Source organism: Microcaecilia unicolor, chromosome 5 (assembly GCF_901765095.1).
Source record: "Microcaecilia unicolor chromosome 5, aMicUni1.1, whole genome shotgun sequence".
NCBI classification, from domain to species: Eukaryota; Metazoa; Chordata; class Amphibia; order Gymnophiona; family Siphonopidae; genus Microcaecilia; species Microcaecilia unicolor.
In genome coordinates this window covers 311163500-311181803 of record NC_044035.1, presented here as the reverse complement: position 1 = coordinate 311181803, position 18304 = coordinate 311163500, and the positions used below count along the sequence as shown (strand labels likewise).

Below are 18304 nucleotides of genomic sequence, written 5' to 3'. Positions count from 1 at the left end.
GAGGAATGACTTCAGCAATTTACGGAATAACAAGAAATTATCTTGATGTTTAATGGTATGTGGTTGAGAATTCCATCATTTAGTACCCTGAAAAGAGAAATCAGCAGAAAGCACTGATTTATGAGTGATTTTCTTGTAATTAGGAAGATGAAGTCGAAAGCAAACATTATGCAGGGGGATCTTATCAACGGTTGCGTATGTGACTAGTGAGAATAAAATATTTATCTGCTATGATGTAATTTTCTCTCACTCAGAGGCACATATCTTATAAATGGGGTACCTAGTTGAAGAGGACAATTACACATCTAATCAAGCCTATTTTTTAAAGAAAATTAGGTACCTACTTTTGTTTTTGTAAAATAGTAGTGTAAAAAATGCATATTTATTTAAAGTATGATCACTTAAACCAGTGCTATAGCTACTGTAAATGATCGCACCGACATTTAGCAAGAACACGTGTAAATTATAGTATTTTATAATTTATGCACGTACATATACACGTTGCCCAAGTTCTGCCCATGAACATGCTTATAGTCAAGTATACACCATGCAAATAAGGTGCATACTTTTACAGCGGTCATTTACACATGAGTGCTTACTTATGCATATAAATGATAAAAATACCACCAATTATGTGCATTTTGCTGCATAACACTAAGTGGCTGCTTATAAAATTATTACCTAAATAATAATATGCCATCAGTTATTTATGCATGAAAAAATAAGTGTTATACTGTTTTGTTTTTTTATCATTTATTTATAATTTTTCATTTTACAAGGGTCACTTGCAAACAGTAATACAGAGATGACTGCACATTAATACAAGATAAGAAGAAAACAATCCCAACTAGATATATGGATTGTATACAATCTTTCTCTTTCTTAGACCACAAAGTGAAGAAAAATAGGGAGAGTAAAATAAGACAAGGAGATCAATTAAACAGTAAACAGAAAAAAGTAAACATGGTATTAACCTGATTATCCCCAGATATTACTCATCTAATTCATTATTCCACATTGATCATCTGGTTGGCTTCCTCAAGACCAAATACGGCGTAAAGTCAATTCATTTCATTGAGAACATACTTATTGTCCAGGTTTTAGTTAGAAATAATACATCTGATTACATTCTCTCTCTTTTAAAAACCAGAAATTATTTAATGATACATATACTCAAGTCTCTAATTCAAATCCCACTGATTAAAGCAATCCCAGTTTTCACAGGTTTCACTCCTTTCGAAGTAATAATTAAGGAAATATTTAAGTGTTATACTGTTATAGGAAATTGTAATTCTGTTAACTAGTATTTTCTAGCTTTTTGCTTTTCTACATATTGATTTCATTTAGCAGTTTTAACAAAGAAAAATCAGTACATCACTGTTTAATTTATATATTTAAAACTGTTCACAAAGCTTTTTTTCCTGCAATCTGAGGGCTCCTTTTACAAAGCAGTGCTACCGATTAGGGTGCACTGAATGCGAAGAAGCCCATGGGAATTGAATAGGCTGCTTCACATTCAGAGCACCACTAATCAGTAGCGCCGCTTTTATAAAAGGATCCCTAAGTACACAAGTTGAAAAAACAGGCTAACTAATGTAAGGAAGCAGGTTTACATCATACCAGTTGGTCATGTCTCCAGAGATTTGGTGACAGCATGGTGCTGTGCCAGATCAAAAGAAGGCAGCACAAGTGCTTGTACATTGTGTTTACTGCCAACTCTGAAGAGAGGTTTTGAAACCAACAGTGAATAAATAAAAAGCAGGGGAAAATGGTCCCACACAATACCTGGGTTTTGTGATAGACAGCTATAAGAGGCCTCTGAATGGTCTCCCATAGTTAGAAATTATAGTTGATATTGATAGCTTTCAGAGCAAACAATATCCTGCTTCCAACATAGTTTGGGACAGGGTGATCCAACTCTGAGCTAGGGTGGAACTGAATAGGTTCTCAACTAAATAATATGAAACTCTAGGAAATTGCTCAAGAGCCATTACTACTCATCGTTTCAAAAGTGCTACGGGACATAAGCAGTGTTAGAGGCATCCATTGGCATGCTAGGGATTGAGCACAGGCTCATATTGTAGCTTTTGTCACTTTTCAGGCAGTTCAGCTTTAGCCCAAGTTTCAGAAACAAGACTTTTGTGTGTGAAAGGCAGAATAACATTTGTAAAATGGTACAGAATAGATGATATTTTTTGGTTCCATAGATTTTCCACAGTTCTCTGTATTTTAGCATTCAACAAGATTAATTTATAGGACATTTCCTGTTTAAAATATAATAGGAAAAATTATGTTAATGTATTATACAGGAATATATTGCATCAGCCATTATTAAGATGGACTTGGGAAAATCAACTGTTTATTTATTTCTAGGATAAGCAGCATAAAATGTATTGTACTGTTTTGGGATCTTGCCAGGTGCTTGTGACCTGGATTGGCCACTGTTGAAAACAGGATACTGGACTTGATGAAACTTTGGTCTGTCCCAGTATGGCACCTGTTATGAATGCTGTAGTGTAAGATCTAGTTTTTCCCCATCCCTAACATTGATCACATTTACCTTATAAGTTCTGACTAACAAGTAAAACACACCTCTGAAGGACTGGGGGGAGGAGCAGGGGGTAAATTTACATTTCTATTGATTTTATACAATCTTTTGATTCTATCTGGAGCCTAGTCTACACTCACATTTAAACCTGTAGGGGTACACCTATAATATAATCAAATCCAATTTTCAGCTTTGTCAGATATAGATAAACAGTATGCTGTTTCAGACAGGAGTGTGATTAAGACACAGATACAGTCTCAGTCCCACACCATTTGGCATCTGCTGTACATAAGTGGTCTTTCCATATTACCAGAGAGAATCTAAATTCCAGGACTGACAAAATCAAATACCTGGGATATGCAAATTTTATCCTTTATCCATAAGGTTTACAAGCGAACTTAAACCTGCCAGAGACTTACTGCAAATTATGGGCTCTGCAGGAGAATTTGGAAAAAAAAGTAGAAAAAGCAAACAAAAAACAGCCCATTTTCTACATGGGGGAGAGGGGGTAGAATAGCTAGGAGACTAAACTGAGTGAGTCTTAGATTCCAACAGGAAGTATGCAGGTTAAGAAGATAGTTAACCCAGTACAAAGATCTTGAAAATGAGAGGGGTTACCAGTGATGGGCAGCTAGTAGAGTGCTGCAGAGTCAAATTTCTTTGCATAACACGGCTACTCGGGTGAGGTGTTCTGATTAAGTTGTGGCTAGTCCAAAGAGTGAGTGGACTGGCTATGAAATAGGGCATTCTAGTGTCCAAACAGCTAAATAGCAGACTGTGAATATAACTTAAATATATCTAGAGTCATTGTGGAAGAATGGAGGATGCAAGAGGATATTGGTTAGTTCTTCTGAAGGATCCACATAGCTTCTGGTTTTTCAGGATTCAGTTTCTGTCTGTCACTTGAAAGCTAATTAGCAACAGCAGCCAGGTTTGACTTGAGATCAGGTATATAGCCTGAATAGAAAAAGGTAGTGATTCCAAGGTTTCAGCCAGAAAAGTGAGATAATGGAGCCTTGTGGACTGCATATGAGTAGTAGAGGGGTCAAAAGGGTTGTAGTTGATACAGAAGGAGTGATATGATAGAAATGACCTGAACCAAACAAGAACAATGTCTTTTGCCCAACTCTTTCAGGCAAGAAAGTAGGAGAGCGTGAACGTCCAGTAAGCAAACAAAAAGCCCACTTAACAAAAAGACAGCACTGCAAGAATACTACATCAATACAGCTACTAAGAAATACAGATTGGACAGAAAAACAAGCATGACTGGTACAGATCCCTATGTACAACCTGTATGCTTGCAGAATACTTCACCTTGGTCATGCATGGGAAACAGACAAATCTCCATCAAATATGAAATAAAGTTTTTTTTAAAAACCATAGCCATAAGTTAGAAACAGAAATATATAATAAATTGAAATAGAAATCTTTTCAACAAGGCAAATTCTATGTGCAGTGTGACACCAGAAAAATCTGTTTCTTCCGGTACTGAGAAAAACACTCAGATTTAATAGATGCACATTTATAAGACTGACAGTGAAAATAAGATTTCCATCAAAGAATGAATAGGAGACAAACAAAACAGCAACTATAGAAGGACAATGTTTTGTAGCTTGCCATCAGGCCAGAAACATAGTATGACTGAACATCAGAATCTTGTAATTCTGGTTATTATTCTTTCTGTATTTTGAAATTATAATGGTAATACTATTGCATATTCTTTTGTAATCACTTTGTTAGTTGATTATGGAAATTGTTAGGGCATTAAAGCTTCCTAAATCTGAATCTAGTCCTCATGTATAAGGTCATAGACCTGGATCTGGAATTACAAACAAGATCTTTGTGTTTCAGAGGAAAATAAATTTGCCCTGGTCACACATTATATAACACATTAGAAAAGACACAGAGGGGCTCATTTTCAAAACACTTAGACTTACAGAGTAGAGAATGGTGTGGGGACAGAGCCCATGGGGATGGGGCAGGGACACAGCCCGTGGTGGCAGGGATGGAGACAAAACCCATGGGGGAGGGGATGGGGACAAACTTTGGCTCGGTGTCATTCTCTACTTTTGAAGGCTGTTAATGAACTGGACCATTATTGATGCAGACAATGATATTTTGATTTTTGAAAAACAAGCAAACATGCTGGCTACAACTGGCAGAATTTGCATGGGGGGGTTGTATTTTGTACCCCTGGACATTTTAACAGGATGGATTAGGATTCCTTGTGGTAGTAGAAGTCAGCTATTGTTGGGGTTGGAAGGGTAGAGAGTGGTGGTGGTGGGGAAGGTATTATAGTTGCTCATTGTTAGTGTTTTCTGTTTGTGATTTATAAACAGTTGCACAGCATATTATTCCTTTTTATACTTTAATAACAAGATTTAAATATAAAATCCTAAGTGTTTGAAGCTTCTGCAGATGAGGACAGAGCCCGCAGGGATGGGACAGGTTCAGAATCTGCTGGGACCGGACAGGAATGGAGACGGAGCCAGCGGGGACAGGACAGTAAAAAGTGTTATAAAGCACCATTTGGATGGATTTCCTCTTAAAAGGTCCAAATCGGTGTTTTTGAAACCTGTTTTGCTGACGTCTATCTATGCATTTCATTTCAGTGCATTCAAATCACAAGGGGACATGTCAGGGGTGTTTCAAAGGCGGGATTAAGATGTGCCTAACACTTGGATGTTTTACAACCGTAATGGAGCAAAACCAAAACATCTAGGGCAAAAACTTCTAACTTTTGGTCTAGACCTGTTTAACAAATAAGACCAAAAAGGTGCCCTAAATGACAAAATGACCACTGACCCTCCTTCTACCCCCCAAAGATGTGATTAAAAAACATTACTTACCAGCTCTAATGTCAGCCTCAGATGTAATACTCAGGTCCATTAGAGCAGCATGCAGGTCGCTGGAGTAGTCTAGTGGTGGGTTCAGTGCACTGTAGACAGAAGGACCCAGGCCCATACCTCCCCCTACCTGTTACACTTGTGGTGGAAACTGTGAGCCCTCCAAAACTCACCAGAAATCCACTGTACTCACATATAGGTTCCCCCTCCATCTGTACAGTTGGGGGTAGTGGGTTTTAGGTGGAATTTGGGGGGCTCAGCAGATAAGTAAACAACGGTGAGATTTGTACCAGGAAGCATTTATATGAAGTTCACAGCAGTGCCCCCTAGGGTGCCTGTTACTCTCCTGGGATGTCTGGGGGACCAGTCTGCTAAAAATGCTGGCCCCTCCTACATCCCAATTCATATGTCTAGTAGCGCTATAGAAGTGATAAGTAGTAGTAGTAGTTTGATTTTATGCATTTTTCTTCTGGAGTGGAGGAGTGGCCTAGTGGTTAGGGTGGTGGACTTTGGTCCTGGGGAACTGAGTTCGATTCCCACTTCAGGCACAGGCAGCTCCTTGTGACTCTGGGCAAGTCACTTAACCCTCCATTGCCCCATGTAAGCTGCATTGAGCCTGCCATGAGTGGGAAAGCGCAGGGTACAAATAAAAAAAAAAAGACCTAAAAAGGTAAACGCACTGAGCACAAAACCTTGCTTGAAACCATATTTTCAAACAAAAGAAAAAAAAGATAGATATCTTTCTTTTTTCAAAAATGGATATGTTATTCGGATTTGTACTTTTAGCGCAAAATGTCCAAAGTTAGACTTAGATGCACTATCAACAATGCCCCTCCACGTAACTTTGTAAGTTTAAGGGCCTCTTTTATCAAGTCATGTGGCAATGCCGATGGAGCCCATTCAAAGTGAATGGGCTTTGTCGGCATTACCATATTGGGAGCCACTAGCATGGCTTGATAAAAGAAGCTTTAAGTGCTTTGAAAATATGCCTCAGAGTATATCATTTACATAACAAAAGAGCTTTAGCAGTACTTTAATTTGCTTATTTAATTCACATACAATTGTAGGCATTGCATTTATCTGACATATACCTGCCTTAAGTTTTTATAGCTCCAATTAAAAGGGGTTTTATTTCTTCTTCCCGCAACTAATAACATATTGCCCTGCATCTGTACACCTGGCTTGCACAGCATTTTATTTATAACTGCTTAGCATGCAAATTAACATTTAAAACAACTCATTCTTGTCAAGCAGAAATATTAGATTCCCTTCCATGTGCTGGAACATTTTTAAGCTGGTAAACTGATAAATGCAAGCATATTCTGTTATTATTTTACATTTTAATTCAAAGTTTTCATGTCGTTCATCTTGGGGTTTTTTTTTTTTTTTACATTTCTGCAGCATTAATTATTAGTATTTTAGGACAGATAAAAAACATTTTTATGCTTTCCATTACATTTTTTAAAAATCTTTAAAAACCATCAACTGATTTAATAAACTATTTCAGGAAAGAGGAAAAGTTAAGGTTGTGCCAACCAAAATAGCATGTTGTTGAGCTCGTTCTCTGTGCCTGGAGCAACAATGGTGAAATGCAAGGGAAGACCCCAGATTTACCTCCTGAGCCCATTGCTTCTCCTGTCCTGGTGCAGTAGAAGATTTCAAGTTTTGTGGTGACTGCAGCTGGCTTGACAACACGGGTGGGGATGCTCCCAGAAGGAAAACAGGAGAATGATGTCTTAAATATGACCCTTAGAATGGAGTGTCCTGACCCTCCTCCCTGACCTAGAGGTATAGATACCAAAGTTGCTGCTGCGGCTGAACCTGTAGATGGAGCTGAAGCATTCATGGCTCTGGCAGCAGTGGGAAGTGGTTAGGAAGGATCCCTTGAGACTGGTGCAGCAATGGGACAGCCTCAAGTCACTCAAGCTTGTTATCAACAGCCAGATGGAACCTCCTGTTGTTCAGTGAAGAGGAAGAGACCGGAGAAAGTCACCTTGGAGGAACTGTGGGACATTATGAGTAAGATGGAGGACTCTACTATTTCGGTTGGATTAGTTTCAGCAAGCTAAAGACGCCATCCAGTCCCAAGTAGCCTGTTATGATAACTTTGTGTTTCAATCGGAATCTAAAACATCTGCTGCTGAGAAAGATCTAAAGAAAGTTGAACAGGACTTGTTAGCTGTAAAAGAAGTGCAAGGAACATTGATTAAAGATCACCCACCAGAAGTTGGAAAGGTGGTTAAATCTTAGGCTCATTTATTTTCCCAGCTCTCCTGTTTTGTCACCAACAGATATTTTGAAGAAATATATTATGGAAATGTTACAAGTCCCTAAGGAGTCTATTCCACCCCATGAAGCAAAGAAAGAACATTCATCGGACACTTTTGACCTATCTGGGTTTCTAGTAGGGTCCTGTCCTGTGGTAACTACTGCCACATTGATTGCTTCCTTTGCCATGGAGCCAGATCGTAACTGGCTCCTTAGACTGTATCTTCACTATAAGGATGTTTAATTTGGGGGTCATAAAGTTCAAATGTTTCCTGACCTTTGCAGTGCTACACAGTTCTGGAAAAAGCCTTTTTTAGCCTTGAAACCTGAACTACTGGCACTGGGGGGAAATGTTCATTCTTCAGTTTCTGTATAAATGTTTGTTTAAGTTGGATTGTAAGTCCTATATGTTTCTGGACCTAGAACATTTTAAGAATGTTCTAGGTCCCTGATGGCGAACCTATGACATGCGTAGCCATTTTCGATGACACGCGGTGCCGCCGCAGTGTGGTCCGCCCTCCCTCCTCGCTCCCGGAAACTAACCTTAAAGCCTCCTTTCACGTCGCAGCAAGCAGCAGTAGGGCAGGCCACTCCTTCCTTCCGTGTCCTGACCTCGCCTGACGTAATGTCCGCGAGGGCGGAGCACAGAAGGAAGGAGGAGAGGTCTGCCCTGTTTGCTGCAACGTGAAAGGAGGCTTTAAGGTTAGTTCCAGGCCTGGTAGCGGGTGGAGGGGGGGCCCGGCGACCTCGGGTGGGCAGTGATCTCGGGTAGGGGGGGCCCGGGGGCGGTCCTAGTAGCAGTGATTTTTCTTGAAGTGGCACACCACCCGAGTTATGTTCGGTTTTTTGGTGAATTTTGACACACCAAGCTCAAAAGGTTGCCCATTACTGTTCTAGGTGCAAGGAAACCTCCTCAACCTATATTAGTTTCCACTCTTTCTCTAATCTGGTTTGAAATGGCCTTTTTTTAAAGGTATATCTGCATTCAGGTTTGAAAGATTTCCTGCATTTTCCTTTTGATTGTAGTTTAATTCTCCTAACTTGAATATTCAGTTCTCTCCCTTTCATATATTTCTTTATTTCCTTATTACGGTGGTATATCATTCTTTGTTTATTTGCTTATTTCTTGTATTGATAGAATAGCTTTTTTCTTTAGATTCAATTCCGACTAAAGGATGATTTTCTATGTATCAAGAGTTGTCTTGGTTGTATTTAGAAAATTAATAATAAAAACAAATTTTTTTCAGGAAAAATAAACATATTTAGTTAAACTTGGACTGGGATGTGCATAATTTGAGTCAGCAAATCTCAGGCCAAGTAAAACAGATTGTTTCTCCAAGGGCAAGCAGGATGGATATTCTCACTGACGGGTGACATCATCCAATGGAACCCACATAGGAATGTTCCCAGCCCTTTTCCTGGAAGCGTTTGGAAGCATTGCACCTCACATTTACTTGTCTTATAAGTACATAAGTATTGCCATACTGGGAAAGACCAAAGGTCTTCAAGCCCAGCATCCTGTTTCCAACAGTGGCCAATCCAGGTCACAAATACCTGGCAAGCTTCCAAAAAAGTGCAAAACATTTTAAACTGCTTATCCCAGAAATAGTGGATTTTCCCCAAGTCCATTTAATAATGGTCTATGGACTTTTCCTTTAGGAAGCCATCCAAACCTTTTTTTAAACTCCGCTAAGGTAACTGCCTTTAGCACATTCTCTGGCAACGAATTCCAGAGTTTAATTACACGTTGAGTGAAGAAAAATTTTCTCAGATTCGAATTTACTACATTGTAGCTTCATCGCATGCCCCCTAGTCCTAGTATTTTTGGGAAGCGTAAACAGACGCTTAACATCTACCTGTTCAACTCCACTCATTATTTTATAGACCTCTATTATATCTCCCCTCAGCCGCCTTTTCTCCAAGCTGAAGAGCCCTATCCCCTTTTTCCTTTCCTCATAGGGAAGTCATCCCATCCCCTTTATCATTTTCGTCGCCCTTCTCTGCACCTTTTCTAATTCCACTATATCTTTTTTGAGATGCGGCAACCAGAATTGAATACAATATTCAAGGTATGGTCACACCATGGAGCGATACAAAGGCATTATGACATCCTCATTTTTGTTTTCCATTCCTTTCCTAATAATGCCTAGCATTCTATTTGCTTTCTTAGCCGCAGCAGCACACTGAGCAGAAGGTTTCAATGTATCATCAATGACGACACCTAGATCCCTTTCTTGGTCCGTGACTCCTAACGTGGAACCTTGCATGACGTAGCTATAATTTGGGTTCCTCTTTTCCACATGCATCACTTTGCACTTGCTCACATTAAACATCTACCATTTAGACGCCCAGTCTCCCAGTCTCGTAAGGTCCTCTTGTAATTTTTCACAATCCTCCCGCGATTTAACGTCTTTGAATAATTTTTTGTCATCAGTAAATTTAATTACCTCACTAGTTACTCCTATCTCCAAGTCATTTATAAATATGTTAAAAAGCAGTGGTCCCAGCACAGACCCCTGGGGAACCCCACTAACTACCCGTCTCCATTGAGAATACTAACCATTTAACCCTACTCTCTGTTTTCTATCTTTTAACCAGTTTTTAATCCACAATAGAACACTACCTCCTATCCCATGACTCTCCAATTTCCTCTGGAGTCTTTCATGAGATACTTTGTCAAACACCTTCTGAAAATCCAGATACACAATATCAACCGGCTCACCTTTATCCACATGTTTGTTCACCCCTTCAAAGAAATGTAGTAGATTGGTGAGGCAAGATTTCCCTTCACTAAATCCATGTTGACTTTGTCTCATTAATCCATGCTTTTGAATATGCTCTGTAACTTTGTTGAGAATGTTAGGCCACATGGCCTCCACTGTCCATATAACCCCCATGGCATGGTTCAATTTGAGGCAAGCTCAATTCGCCCTTCCTTCCCAACGGTCGTGCCAAGGGGAACCTGCAGGATGTGCTAATCTGTCAATGTCCTCTCAGGTAGTCCCTGTCATCAAGTTTAGTTCATGCCAGTCTGGCCAGAGGTGTGCACTTTCAAATTCAGAAGGCATAGACAACACATAATATCCATGCTGAACTGAGGGGCTCATATAGATGGGCTCTACACCCAATGTTTGTAGTCTGCTCAGTAGAAAATTCATCAGATAAATCTCATAGAGCCAAGTGTGATTTGGAATGTGCTAAGGGATTTCAGAGGTTGGTTAGCTCACAAAGCTATTCTGATTCAAACGGTAAGTCTTGTTTGAGTGTATTACATCAACAAACAGGGAGGAATGGGGTCATACCTGCTGTATCTTGAAGCAGTCACGATGTGGAAAAGGGCGCTATCCCATGAACTTGTTCTCAGGGCTACTTACCTGTTGGAGAAAGCCAACTGTCCAACATACAGTTTGCCTAGGTCTGAGCTGAGTGTGCCCATTGGAGTGGAAACTGGACACCTGAACCAGAAGGGGGAGAAGGCAGGTCTTAAGATAAACTCCATTAGGGTTCACTTCAGTGCATTAGTGCTTACCATCACAGAGTGAAAAGTAAACTCATCTCAGCCCTTGGTTGTTTGCTTCATGCAGTGCTTGCTTCTATTGAAGCCTCCCATTAAGCACCCTTCAATTTCATGAGATCTCAATGTGTCATGATAACTCAGCTGATGAAAGCTCCACTCATGCCGCTGGATACCTGACCTGGAAGATCCTATTTTTCGTGGCAGTCACTTCTTCCTGCAGAGTCAGTAAGCTCCAGGCCTTAGTAGCTGATCCGTGGTGTTAGAGTTGCATCTAAACCAGTCAATTGTTATATCAACATCAACATTTTTTTCCAAAACCTCATGCATACAGTAGGAAACTGCATTGCACACTTTGGACTGCAAGAGAGCCTTAGCCTATCTGGAGCAGACTAAAACCCATAAAAGTCCATCCTTTGTTTCTTTTTACCCAAATAGATGGGAGTCGCCATCAGCAAATATGGTCTTTCAAATTGGCTAGCAACCTGCATTCCCTTTACTAATGCCCAGGCTGGGTTGACTTTAGAGGGTCATGTCACAGCTCATAATGTCATTCTCTATAAAGGAAATTTGCAGAGCTGCCATGTGGTCTTCGGTCCACATATTCACATCTCATTACTGTTTAGTAGACTCAATTCAAGTAACTGGGTTCACAATCTAATTAAAGTGATGTTCCAATACCAAAATCTACTACAATAAAATTCCACTTTTATAATAATTCTCGCAAAATACAAACTTTATTACTGAAATATTTGTTTAAAACCCACTCAATAGTACTAATTGAGCTTAGCACTGTTGAGTAGGTTTTAAACAGATATTTCAGTAATAAAGTTTGTATTTTGTGAGAATTATTATAAAGTAGAATTTTATTGTAGTAGATTACTGTTTAGTAGAAAACTTATGATGCAACAGTTGATTTTGGTCAGACAGTCCTTCACAATCTTTTTTTTTTTTTTTTTTTTTTTGTTACATTTGTACCCCGCACTTTCCCACTCATGGCAGGCTGAATGGCGGCTTACATGGGGCAATGGAGGGTTAAGTGACTTGCCCAGAGTCACAAGGAGCTGCCTGTGCCTGAAGTGGGAATCGAACTCAGTTCCTTAGTTCCCCAAGACCAAAGTCCACCACCCTAACCACTAGGCTACTCCTCCACTTCTAAAATTCAACTTCACCCTGCCCCTGCCCCCACCCCTACCCATTTCTTTCTGTTTCAGACTGCCTTAAAAAAATGAAGGTGGTTGCAGAACCCCTTTCACAGGCTTTGCTGCTGTTCCTCTTTTTTTGTTCAGGCAGCTTGGGTAGCTAAGGATTCCAATCAGTGACAATCTCACAACCTGTTTGTTCTCAGAGAAGACAAATTTACCTGTAGCAGGTGTTCTTCGGGGACAGCAGGATGGATATTCTCACATAACTGCCCACGTCCCCTTTGGAGTTGCATTCTATAAGCTGTACAGATCGTGCAGGACAGACAGGAAGATGTACACATGCATAGTGCAACGCTTCCAGAAAGTAGGCTGGGGAGCATTCCTGTGTAGACTCCATCAAATGACATCACCATGTCGGTGAGAATATCTGTCCTGCTTTTGTCTAAGAACACTTGTCACAGGTGAGTAACTTTGTTTTATCAGGACTGTTATTCTACAGATAGTTACATATTTCCTTAAAATTAAATTTAAAAGAGACTATTTCTGATTCCTTCTCTTCTATCAATAGGGCTGCTCGTGGTCGGTCATTTTTGTGGATTTTGATGCCCATAACAGAAACAGACAAACTCTTTGCTCACTGCTCCCTAGAGAGTCACGATCTCATGTAAGTCAGTCTGCACATTTCAATACAACAGGATTGCAAAGGAAAATGGATCTGTTTTAATGCAGTTCTCAATTTGTTGTGAGAGGTATCAAAGAAGAGAAAAAGATCCTCATGGGGAAGATTCAAGAAAAGGTAAAGTGAGGAAAATCAAGAAACAAAGAATCCAATAGATGTAAAAATCTCACTTCAGGTTATTCTTCAAAAAAGGCAGTCCATGCTGCTATCTAGCATAAAAATGACAATAGCAAGATGACGCGACACAGCCGTGTTTCAGCTCTAGTACCTGTATCAGGATTCAGTGATTCCAAATAGCTCTAGTGCTTAACTTGCCACAGAACTACAAATGTTTTTCAAAACAGTTATGATCTCAAACCTCGACAAAATGCAGTGTGTCCTCAAAAAGTAACCCAAAAATCTTGAGAGCAGTACAGTGCTGCTAAACAAAATGCAGCAACAAAATTGATCCTAGATAGAAAGGGGTATGATGATCATTTGTCCCTTTATTTGATTAAACTCCATTGTTTGGCAAGAAAAGCAAAAAAGAGGGACCCATTTCCACAGGCCAGGAAGCAGCAGCCAAACAGCGGAGATGACCAAGGGCCACAGTATGTAGCCGGAAAGGTCTCTTAAAAATCTTTTATTGGTAGCAGTTTACATGAAAACATCTGGAGAAGTGCACAACTATAAAAAGGACTTGACATGGGCCGTGTTTTGGCTATAGTGCCTACATCAGGAGTCCACAATACATAGGTCTTACTGTCTCTCCTTTCCTTTCCTCAGTGACAGCTGCCAATGGGGAGGGGAAGAGCAATAGACACTGAGAAAAGGAAAGGAGGGGCAGTAAGACCTATGTATTGTGGACTCCTGATGCAGGCAGTATAGATGAAACACAGCCCATGTTGAGTCCTTTTAATGCTGTATGTGTTTTCATACAAACTGCTGCCAATAAAAGATTTTTAAGAGACCTTTTCTGGCTACACAGTGGTCCATGTTCATCTCTGATGTTTGGCTGCTGTAAACTCCATTGTTTACCACTTACTGCTAGAACTGACTTTAAAGTTTTAACTTTGATTTTTAAAATACTTTATGGGCTTTGTCCTAGTTTTCTCAAGGATCACGTTATCATTTGCTCATCTAAAAGATATCTTAGATCTGCACAAGAATAGAGATTAATTAGACCTACTCAACATATTTGCCATTTGAAGTCCATGGAACAGCGAATATTACTAGGTAAAGGGTCCAGACTTTGAAATTCCCTGCCTAGGTACTTGGGAGAAGTAACTGATAATGAATTATTTTGACATAATTTAAAAACGTGGTTGTTAAAAAGACATTTGACTGGGTGTAATTGCCCTACAGGAGTGTAAGGGATTCTTGGGATAGTTAAATGTTGGATTAAATTATTTTCTTTGCTTTTATTGCAGTATAGTAGAATGGAATGTGTTAGAGAGTTTTGTAATTCTAACTTGTAAGTGCAACTTGTACTCTACGTAGAATGAATGGCCTGGCAGAATATAAATGTTTAAATTAAATTAAATAGCTGTTTTGCAAGCTTTTGTAGTTTTGTGCCGAGTTAAGCATTAGAGATATTTGATAGCCTTGATTCCTGACGCAGGCATTACAGCTGAAACATGGCTGTGTCTTCATATGTCCTTTTTGTCTAGACAGCAGCATGGACTGCCTTTTTTTTTAAAGAATTAACTGAAGTGAGATTTTTACATCTGACTCCTTCTTCCTGATATTCAAAGCTATGTAAGCTGTCAGACATGGCTGCTGGCCAGTTAAATAGTATATCAGTGCCTAACCGTGGATATGCAGCACTTAATCGGCTATGTTCAGCAGTTAAAACATGATGCATAAGTACCAGGCTTATCTTTAACTGCTAAAAAAGTGAACTGGTTAGTGCTGAGTTTCGGCTTAACCAGTTAACTTTTTAACAGTTAAAAACCCTCAGATATTCAATGCCTGTTGCTGGAAACAGCCCGACATAGAATATTGTAATGGGAAAGGCAGCGTCCCAGCACTCCATGACACTTTTCCCACCACATTCATACACAAGGAACACAGAGGCAGTTTTGAGCTCAGGGAAAGGAGAATACTTGGAGTGGAGTCCCCTGGATTGGAAGGGAATCTTTGGACTGGCAGAACACACTAAACAGGAAAGTGTGAGCCCATAGGGCAAGTAAGGGAAAGAGGGACATCTGCTTAAGACTGAGGGGGGCAGAAGGGGAATATATGTGGAAATAGCTCCCCAAAGATCCCCTCTAGGAAGCCGATCCCAGGCAAATCACCTTAGGTACAGAACTTCCGCACTTTAGTACTAAAAGAGGGAAGGATTAGAGTAAGAGTTACCCCATTTGGTCACTAGAGGGAGGCCCAGGGATGAAGCCCAATGTCCCTGGTGGGAAATAAACCCATACTTGATTCCTCCACTGAAGGGAAGCTAAGAGGGAGGGGCCATGACCTACCCAGCTGAAAAAGCAAATGGAGCTGAGCAAGCGGGAAGATTGAGAAAGGAGGGCTACTCCTCCTGACACTGGGGCCCTGGACAGCCTGGAAGCTCTTGAACTGGTGGGGGAACTGCAAGGTTTGGAGAGGTGTAGATGAGCCCGGAGGGCTAGAAGTGTATGGGAATACCGGGCTCCTTGTTTCTTGATTTTCCTCATTTTACTTTTTGTTGTTCTTAACATGTTTATAAGGCATATACACACAAATTGGTGCTGTAGATAAATACTGCAATATATTGAACACAAATACTTTCCTATGTTGCAAAACAGATGAACTGTGAATACCATATTAACCTAATTACTCATTCATGTAAACACAAAGGTTTTCCTTGATAGATAGAAATTGTTTATAAAAATGAACTAAACATGGTAAAATCTTGGCAAAATGCTTTATTAAAAAAAACAACGTGTTCTTTTTAATGATGAGGTACTTATAAAAAAAACAGTGTAAAAACTAAATATTTCAGTTATTTAAAGGTATAGAACAAGTTCTCTTCATAGTTCTTAATTCAAACTAACATATAACAGCCAAATCTCCTTCTGGCCAAAAATCCCATACTCTGCAATCATTTTATTTAAAGATACTCAGTCTTCCATTTTTTGCATATGCTTCAGGGTGATTCAATACTTCTGTTCAAGGTATTAGACTACAATATGTCACAGAGAGAAATCTTCTTTTTCAGAACACCGATGCAGCACTTCTTCCTTGCATTAGTTATCCTTCATTTGCTGTTGATGATGATGCCTTGTTTTATCAGACTCTTGATAAGATTGTTCGAAAGCTAAAAGGAAAGTATGGGTTCAAACGGTTCTTAAGAGATGGCTATAGAACAGCACTGGAGGATTTTAACAGACGCTATTATAAGCCAGCGGAAATCAAGGTATTTATCAGTGGAAATCCTTAACCTCATTTATGCTTAGATTGTATTTCATCACTCATAGCACTAGAGGCATGGTTTTTGTTTTACAGCCAATATATCTTCACAGTGACCTGAAAAACAAATTATGATTGCATTTGAATTGTTATCCCTGGAATGCTTCCATGCATTTTGATTCCCTTTCATTATCCTATTAGGTTTAGCCTGAGCCTGGCAATATACAAAAAAACTCTTTAGATGTTTTGTATTTAAAAATTTAGGGGAGAAGTTTATAACAGGTAATCTATATAAAATATAAAATTGTGCATTTTATAAAACAGGCCTCAATACAGCACAAATTCAGACACAACTTTACACCTGGTATTCATGTACTAGCGTATTTCATAAAATATTGGGGCAGTTCTGTAAACTAGATGCTACCATTGGTGCACACATGTACCTCTGGATTCTATAAAGTTGTGTGCCCAAATTTCCAACTAATGTGCAAATTTGGGCATGCAAGTTAGAGACTAGTGCCAGTTGTGAGCCTAACTTAATTGTTAAACTAGATGCCTGTTGGCATTAATAATAGCCCTTAAGTGGCATTAATTGGTGCTAACTAATACTAATTTGTAGTACTGCGCTATTCTATAAACTTAGCACCTAGATGCTATAGTGCACAACTTCAAGGGGGGCAGACCAGGGGCGTGTCTTGCAGCTGCCAACATTAGGTGTGACCATTCTCACAAGCCTTTGACATGGCATAAGAGCTTGCACTTAGTTAGGCATGCATATGCCGACTTATACTCTATTCTATACTGGCAATTTCATATGCAATTGCCTTTATAGAATTGGTGCTTAGCGCCTATATTTTCCACACCTATTTTTTGGCACGTTTTCTTGAATCTACTCCTATGTGTGTGTATATTCTAATATTTGAAACATTTATACACAAGTGCACTTATATAGCGCATATACCAGCATGCCACTTAAGCGCTATTTTCAAATACTTAACTTATATGAAAGATAGATTTGTAATTTAGGTGCCCACATTTATGCACACAATATGGGCCAGATTCTATATATTGCACTTAAAAAATCCGCACAGAAAACATTTCTGCCTACGCCTATTCTATAAGATTTAGGTACGGTATATAGATAATGCTTAGTTGATATCCCAGTGCCTAAAATTGCCTGCCTTCATTTACACCCACGAAAATGTGGCGTAAGTTCCTGCACATATATTTTTACAGACTGGCCCATATTCTATAACAACGCACGTAAATTTGGGAGTGCCCATAAAATGCCCACGCTTCCCTTTTGAACTGCACACTTTAGAATTTAGGCGCAGTTCATTATAGAATATGCTTAGCGAGTCATGCGCGTAAATTCTAATTATTACCAATTAGTGCTCATTATTGCTTGTTAATGCTGATTGGTTCTGCACATTGTTATGGAATGTGCTTAGATTTCAGTGCAAAATGCTAGGCGTGATATATAGAATTTGGCAGTATATATGTAACTGTTTAGAATACTAGCACATACGTGCATATGTACACATATCACTTAAGTGCTCGGTGGGCGCCTATGTGCTATTCTGCAAATACCAGCTCAACTTGTATAGCAAGTATTTGCAAGAGGGGTGTCCACAGGCGCAGAGTATGGGCAGGATTTAGGCAGGGCTCCAACTTACATGCATCCCTGCTGAATTTAAGCACCTACACTTATGCCAGCTCCATGGAATCCTTGCACCTAGGTTCTGTTATTGAATAGACACCTACTATGCAACCTCAAGGCACCTAAATGAAGGTGCCCAGTTACAGAATTGCCCTCATAGTGTGAATTTGCAAAGGGGCCTACACAGCAGTGAAATCTGAGTGGTGCTCCCAATTAGATGCGTTGCTTACAGAAATCTGTACGTTATGTGGGTATTTGTCATATTTTAGTCTGCACAC

General features: G+C 39.6%; 1 protein-coding gene across 3 annotated transcripts in view; it reads left to right on the top strand.

The window, feature by feature from the left end:
* PHKB (phosphorylase kinase regulatory subunit beta) overlaps nucleotides 1-18304 on the top strand; it is a 435362-nt gene that overhangs the window by 245421 nt on the left and 171637 nt on the right. For all 3 annotated transcript variants that reach the window (XM_030204379.1, XM_030204381.1, XM_030204382.1), the window contains 2 exons: nucleotides 12890-12985; nucleotides 16176-16373. In XM_030204379.1, the coding sequence (XP_030060239.1) occupies nucleotides 12890-12985; nucleotides 16176-16373 (294 nt within the window). The remainder of the gene's footprint in view (nucleotides 1-12889; nucleotides 12986-16175; nucleotides 16374-18304) is intronic.